This window comes from Neomonachus schauinslandi, chromosome 14 (assembly GCF_002201575.2).
Source record: "Neomonachus schauinslandi chromosome 14, ASM220157v2, whole genome shotgun sequence".
NCBI classification, from domain to species: Eukaryota; Metazoa; Chordata; class Mammalia; order Carnivora; family Phocidae; genus Neomonachus; species Neomonachus schauinslandi.
The window spans coordinates 81959847-81967835 of NC_058416.1; the positions used below are offsets into that span (position 1 = coordinate 81959847).

At 52.3% G+C, this 7989-nt stretch overlaps 1 protein-coding gene across 1 annotated transcript in view; it reads right to left on the bottom strand.

Moving 5' to 3' along the window:
• SDSL (serine dehydratase like) overlaps window positions 1-7989 on the bottom strand; it is a 14802-nt gene that overhangs the window by 702 nt on the left and 6111 nt on the right. Inside the window, exons 5-7 of the mRNA XM_021698620.1 lie at window positions 5629-5717; window positions 4700-4927; window positions 482-606 (exon numbers count right to left, since the gene is read on the bottom strand). Of these exons, the coding sequence (XP_021554295.1) occupies window positions 482-606; window positions 4700-4927; window positions 5629-5717 (442 nt within the window). The remainder of the gene's footprint in view (window positions 1-481; window positions 607-4699; window positions 4928-5628; window positions 5718-7989) is intronic.

The window sequence follows — 7989 nt, forward strand, 5'->3', positions numbered from 1 at the left end:
TCTATCCATCCCCTATCCATCATTTGACTGTCTGTCTGTCCATCCATCAATGTGTCCATTAATCAATGTGTCCGTCCGTCCATCCATCCATCCATCCATTATCTACCTTTCCACTCACTCATACATTCACCCATTCATTTAACAAATATTTATTGAGTACCCACTCCCTGCCAGGCCCTATGCTAGGAAGGTCCTGGGGGCACAGCAGTAAAGAGGACACACCAGGCCTCACCCTCACGGGGTTTACATCTAGCGCTGTAGATGAATAAGAACCAGGCAGCTATGAACAGAGGGCCTGGTGCATGGGAAGACTCCAGCCCAGGTGGGATGAGGGTGGAAGACTGGAGGAGGCTACCCGAGGAGGCACCCTATGATGACGGAGTAGCCCCAAGTCACATGAAATCGACAGGGAGTGAACACCCAGAGACCCAGGGCCTTCATAGGTCCCCGAGCCTGGGGAGGGAGGGCAAGGCTCACTCACCCAGGAACTGCTGCACAGCGCTCACAGCCTGGACATCCTCCACCACCTCAGAGATGATCTCCAGTTCCTGCATGCACGCCAGGGCCCTCGCGGCCACAGTCTTGGCACCCAGGCTCTTGGCCACGCTGCAGGAGAGGGCAGGCCGGGCAGGGAATGCCAGGGTGTGGGGCAGAGCCGGTGAATCCTCAGGCCTCCGCCTCTTACCGATCCAGCCCTCCAAGCCCCAGGCCCCCTCCCGTCTTGCAATGGGCCGGGGCTCAGCATCGCAAGAGCCTAGCACAGCATGGGCACAGAGGAGTTGCCCCCAGATCGGGTGCCCCTTGAATGACCGACAAATGCGCCCCATGCCCTCCAACTCCATAACCGTGATTGTGGTCTTCCGTGCACATACCCCAGAAAGCCAAGCACGGAAACGGATTTGTTTGCATCTTATTCAGTAATAACCACTTATGTCTATATGATAACTAATATTTATTGACTATCTACCAGGTGATAGATACATGTGTTTTCTGTCATAATCCTCATAATCTCCCCTTGAGTCAGAAATGTATGAGCTCCATTTTACAAGGGAGGAACCTGAGAGGCTCAGGGAGGTTAAGGAACTAGCTCAAGGACGGACACACAGCTAGTCAGTACATAGCAGAATGTGGATTCAAATCCAGGCAGTCTGGCTCCAGGATCCATGCTGTTTATCTCTGTGCTTGGGATCGCCCACCTGCCGGTACCTTCCTGAGCTGGGCAGCGTTTCAGCCCCGGGAGAGCCTTTGGAGAGCCCATGAGAATTGGCCCAAGTAGCCCAGAGCAAAGACCCGGGAGCCAGGCTGCCTGGTTTCAAACCTGGGCCCCGCACTAGCAGTGGGACCTCGTGAAGGTCACTGCACCCCCCCGAGCCTCAGCTTCCTCAGTCTGAAAAACGGAGGTAGCGACAGTCCCGGGTTCATGAGAGTGTCATGGAGGTGGAGTGCCTAGAAGAGGGCCTGGCACGTAGTAAGTTCTACTGAAGGGTTGGCAGTGGCTGTTAGCATCGCTGTTACTAAGAACAAAGTCAAGAACAACAGCAAGAGAGACTCAGACTCAGAACTACAGATAAGCCAGTAGTGGTTGCCAGTCAGCGGGGGGTGGCAGCGGGGGGGGGGCGCTGGGCGAAACAGGTACAGAGGATGAAGACGTACAAACTTCCAGTTATAGAATTAATAAGCCACGGGGATGAAAAGTCCAGCACAGGGAATAGTCAATAATATGGCCATCGCTTTGTGTTAGTGACAGGTGGTGAGTCCACTCATGGTGGTGAGCACAGAGGAATGTATAGGAGTCCCGGATCACTATGTGGCACGCCTGAAATGAATATGATTTTGTAGGTCGACTATAAGCATCAATTATAAATAAATAAGAACAAAGTCTGGGAGGGGAAACACAGAATTAAGTTGTAAGTAGAGGGAGAGCATTGGGAGGGCACCCTCCCTGAGGCAGGGTTGTGGGGCCAATCTCTCTGGGGTGAGAGACCCCAGCCGAAAGGAGGGAAGGGGAGGGGGTAGAATGTTCCAGGCAGAGGGAAGAGCATGCGCAGAGGTTGGTGATAGGAAACAGTGTGACCTATCCAAGGGGCTGGAAGACAGGGCAGTGGCTGGAGTGGGGCTGAGAGGAGTGTGGATCTGGGCCTGAGAACCTGGGGAAGGCATGGAGGGGTGGAAGCGGGGGATGAAGAGTCCCATAGGTCAGCAGCGGAGGAAGGACAGACACCCTGCCCAAAGGTAGACAAAGGACTCAACGCAAAGAGGAAACTCAGCAATACCACTTGCAGGGATGCAGCCCAGAGCAGTGGACACATTCGTCCACATGAAATGCCATACAAGTGTTTGTAGCAGCACGACTCATCATAGCCCAAAACACAAACAGCCCAAACGTCCAGCAACCGAGGGCTGGATAAACAAGATGGGGTCCAGCCACACGATGGAATAGTTTTGGGCCACAAAAAGGAATGGAGTGCAGATGACGACATGGATGAACCCGGAAGACATGAGGCTGAGTGAGAGAAGCCAGACACAAAAGGCCACATATTGTATGACTTCATCCAAATGAAATGTCCCCAGCAGGTGAGTCCATAGAGACAGGCAGCAGATCAGTAATTGGCAGGGGCTGGAGGGGAGGAGGGGTTTGGGGAGAGGTGATGAAAATGTTCTAAAAGTGATTTTGGTGATGGAGGCACAACTCTGAATATACTTAAAATCATTGAACTATACACTCTAAGTGGATGAATTGCGTGACACATGAAGTATATCTCAATAGAGCTGTTATCAAAAAGAGCACCAAGCATAGCCAGGGGGTGGAGGAGGGCTGTGACAGCCATCCAGGGGAGCGCTGATGCCCTGGGGTGGGGACAAGGGCTGGAGAGGAGCTGGAGTCCAGTGGGAGAGTGGACAGAACTCAGCAAGGTGAGTGCCAGGCGGGTCCGGTCAGAGCACCGGGATGGACAGTGGTGTCATTTACAAAAATGGCAAGTCCGTGAACTTCACTTAATGCTGCACTGTGCCAGGCTCTGAGAGAGGTACTAGGGACTCAGAGCTCAATAGCCAGTCCCCATCCTCAAGCCCCTCCTTCCCAATTAGGGGCCCAAGTCAGCCCATCCATAAGCTCTTTCATGGCTGAAGAGTGACACAGAGTGTCTTTGGGGTCTTTACATATGGGAGGCAACTGCCCAGCTGAGCCTTGGAGGATTTCATCAATGTAAGAGGGACTGGTATTTCAAGTGGAAGGGAAAGGAAAGGCTCAGAAGTTAGAGGCACAAATAATTTTCAGGGAATGGTGGCACAGAGATGCTGGAGTGTGGGTGGCATCAGAAAGGAATGGAGATGGTACCAGAAAGACATTAAGGAGACCCGTATGTCCAGATAGAATCCTCCTTGAAGCAAGGACCTGTTTCTCTAACTGGCCAGCCAGAACCTTGTACACAATAGGTGCTTAATAGAGATGACTTAATAGGCTGTCCTGATTTCAGCCACCTTGCTGTCATACACCATGATATCCTAAGTTCCAGCACCTAATGGGTGCTTAATAAAATATGGGCAGTGCTGGCATCTGTAGAGGGTTGAACAGTGTCTCCCCCCAAAATTCACATCCATACAGAACCTCAGAATGTGACCTAATTTGGAAATAGGGTCTTTGCAGATGGAATTAGGAGGTAAGGTCATACTGGATTAAGCTGAACCCTAAATTCAGTGACTGATTCCCTTACAAGAAGAGAACAGACACACAGAGAAGAAGGTCATATGAAGAAAGAGGCAGAATGAGGTGGCTACAAGCCAAGGAACACCAAGGATTGCCAACAACCACCAGAAGCTGAAGGAGGCAAGGAAGGATGCTTCTCCCCTAGGGCCTTCCGAGGGAGTATGGCCCTGCTAGTACCTTGATGTCACACTTTTAGCTTTCAGGGCTATGAAAGAATGCATTTCTGTTCTTTTAAGCCACCTAGTTTGGGTCATCTTTATGGCAGCCTTAGGAAACTAACAGCATCTGTGAAGATGATAGTGGTGATGATGATAAAGGATATAAGATGAGGCAGGGTCTGGAGGCTGGCCACTCTCTATTAGTTAGTTAGTTGGTTCATAAGAACTTTTCCTCAGTTGAATTAAAATCAGTTACATAAAGTAATAAGGAAAAAGTTCTCTAATGATATTGCAGAAAAAATGAAACTATGTTCATGATATATAATATGAACTAGAAAAATAGAGTTTAGGAAGGATATGATCCTAACTTAAAAATATGTATCAATCCATTCATTCATTTCACAAACATTTGTTGAGCACCTACTATGTGCCAGGCACATTTCACTTGTATGTAACTATGCATGCATGGGGGAAAAGGAAAGACCGAGAAAATGTAACCCATTGTTCATCTTTGGATGGTGGAATTGAAGGTGCCGTTTTGTTTTCTGTTGCTTATTGCTTGCCTACATATTCTAACTTACCTGCAACATACTTAAACTGCTTTTATAATGATACAGAACAATGAAATTTGTTTTATTAATTAATGAAACTTAAATGAATCATATCCTTCATCCACTTTTTTGGCATTGCCTTCTAACATTATTGTGGTTGGAGTCCTAGGGTGAAGTTGAGTCTCTTGGGTATGCCCTACCTCCACTGGTTGGGACTGAGAGGCCCTAGGACAGCAACACCCCCACCCTCCAGCCTACCACAAATGCCCCCAGCCCATGCCTACCTGGTGATGTCTGGCAGCGTGACTAGCCTGCCCGCCTTGATGGCTGCATTGAAACAGTGTGCCCCTTGGGTCTCCACAGCTATGATGGGCACATGCTGCCAGCCCACCTCTGCCAGGCCAGCTGACACCCCAGCCAGGAGCCCTCCACCCCCTACTGCCAGCACCAGGGCCCCCGGTGGGGTCCCCAGTGCTGCCTTCAGCTCTCGCACCAGGCTGGCGTGGCCTTCCCTGGGGGGAAGGAGAAAGCAGGGTGAGAAAGGCCCCCATTCCCAAAGGCTGACATATGCACAAACTCTCCTCATCGCCACCCCAATCCCCATCCACAGCAAGGGGAGCAGAGATGCTGCAACACTTAGCTCACCCAGCTTTCATCCATTCATATTATTCATTCACTCATTCTTTCCCTTCCATCAACCTCCCAGCCATGTTCTCAGACATTTCCCATTTAATCCCCTCCACAACCTTGGAAAGAGGCAGTGTTAGCGTGTGCGCTTAAGAGGGGACCAGCATATCAATTGGCATCCGTCAAGTTCTGGGCCTGGGACCCAATGTCTTGGCCACTTACTAGCTGTGTGATCTCGGGCAAGTTCCTTGACCCCTCTGTGCCTGTGGAATGGACATAAAACACCCACCTCTAGGGCTCTGGGGAGGATCAAATGGATTAAATGCATCCTGAAGTACACTCAATAAGCAGGATTGATTATTGCCATTTCCATTGTACACATGTGGAAACTGAGGCATGGGGAGGAGAGATACTTTGTAGAGTCACACAACTTGCAAGTGACAGAAGCAGGGCCTGAACTGTAATGTGCGTGGCTTCCAAGCCTCGTCTCCTCTCTAGGCCTGTTTCCCCTTCTGTCCAATGGAAGGACCCCAACTCAATAAAGGTCTGGGCTCTGGGCTCCATGGGGGAGGGGTAACAACCTTACCAGATCAGGGGGTGGTCAAATGGAGGGACGTTCACCCAACCATCCCTCGTGGCCAACTCTTGCGCCTTCAGACTGGCCTCGTCCCAGACCTAAAGAGAAACCAAGGGCCTCAGGAGCCCCAGGAGTCGGACCGCTCTGGAGGCTGGAGCAGAGCTGAGGTCTCCTGCATGGCCCCAGGGTCTGACGGGCTGGGGAGAACCCCAAGGGCGAGGCCAGAGCTGGAGTGTGCCCTGCAGCCTCCTGGGACAAAGGCAGAGGCTTCCGCCTGGATAAATGGATGTCATGTGCTTTCCACAATCCCCATGGGCCAGGCTGCAATGCTAGGGGAGGGGGAGCTCCAAGGTCAGCTAAGCGGTTTCCACTTCTAACCAGCCAGTAGGGGAGAAGCCCCCTCAAATCAGAGCCCCAAAGAGCAATTTGGCCACTACAGATGGTGTCCATGAAAATGAGCGATCGCCCAACGGATGACCTGCTGGTTAAGTTCAAGCAACCAGAGGTAGCCTGGGTCTCGACAGACCTGTGCGGACCACATCAGGGCTGAGTGCACTTTTCTCACGGGCTTGACATCTGTGGCAGAAGTCCGCATCCCTGCCGCCTAGCTCAGAGGTCGCTTGCAGGGTATTTTCTGGCTAGGGGACTTTGCGGGGCAGTGGGCAGGGCAGACTGCAGTGCCAAGGGGCAGGTGCCCCAAGAGTGACCCTCTGACCCTTCTCTGTGTGTCTCCTCCACAGGAGCCCCAAGGGTCCCTGTGGGGACTGAACCCCAGTTGCCCACAGAGGTGACTCATTGACACACCACTGTGAGCTTTCTTCTCTTCTCTGTCTCACTTCTATCCCCCATGTTCTCTGCAAGCACATCCCAAATAAGCTACATGCACCCTAATCCTTGTCTCAAGGTCTGCTTCTGGGGAACCCAAACTAAGACAGGATTTCGGAGGGGACCCTCCCTGCACTGGCCAATTTCAGCAGAAGCTAAGTGGCAAATAACAGCCTCCTCTTCCAAGGAGCAGAGGGTGACAAGGGGGCCAGAGGTAGCCTTCGCCCATCCTCTGGCCCCCTGCAGCACCCCCTCTTGCCCATCCCATGCTGGGGGACACAGAGAAGACAAAGAAATAGTCTCTGTCCACAAGGAATCTCCCCTCTAACCGAAGAGACAAGACTCAATCTCTTGAGTTATTGAAACAAACATGAGATTTAAAACCATGCAGCCCTTGAGGCCACTCACCTGAAGCAGCGCCTCCTCACAGGCTTCCTGCCTCCTGTCCATTGCCTGAGAGCAGCCAGAGTGAGGGCCCAGCGTGTCCCTCCCCTGCTCCAAATCCTGCTGTGGCTCCCCATTGCCCTATGCCAGCCTCACCTATGAGCTGCCCTGCCTGCTGAGGCGGCCGTCCCCCTCTCTGGCCTCACCTGTCACCCCTTCCGCCAGGGGCTGGGCTGCAGGCGAATGCAATGCACCGTGCTCGCTCCCATTCCAGGCCTTTCTAGGCTCTTTCCTCTGCCCACGACCCTTTTCCCAGTGGGAGGACTTGTATTTCCCTTTCAAGATAACACAGGGGGCCCTTCTAGGGGAGCCTTTCCTGGATCGTCTCCCCAAGTCTGAGGCACGGCCTGGCAGTAGTCGGGACCACCGCCCAGGTCCCTACCCCCTCCCTCCATCAGAACTACACGGCCACACCTTTTGTCGAGTGACCGCTGTCCTTCCCCGCCACAGAGGCCGGAGCACATTTCCTCACCTACGCTGATGGGGGCCCCAGCCGTGGGGCTTGCTTTGGCCAATGGCATGTGGCAGAAGTGACAGTGTAACAGTTAAGACCACAGCCTTGAGGGGCCCTTTCCCCCCACTCCTCCTGTCATCCACCTGGAAAGGAACACGTCCCAGGTGGCCACCGGTCCAGAGGGATGTGGGGCACAAGTGCAGACCTTAATCCTGCCTGCAGCCTGACGCAGAGCCACCCTGGCCCTCTCACAAGCCCACGAGCGAGAGAGATCAGGCTTCTCAGAAGCCTCTGATATATGGGGGCTGTTTGTTATGCAACATGATCTAGCAGCAATAGCTGATTAAAATATGCTCTCTCTGTTCTTCCTCAGGGCCCTGTGCTTCCCCATCACACTTACCACGGCCTCTTATCACCATCTGGTTATCTGTGTGTCTCCCCAGCAACACCTGAGCTTTGTGAAAGTAGAGACCATGTCTTACTATCTCTATTTCCCTATCTCTAACATACTACAGGCACAGGGTATGAGTTCAATGAGTATCTGTTGGAAAGAAGGAAGAGAGAAAGGAAAGAAGGGAAGGAGGGAGAAAGGGGATGAGGGGATAGATGGATGGATGGGTGGATGAAGGTTGGACGGACGGATGGAT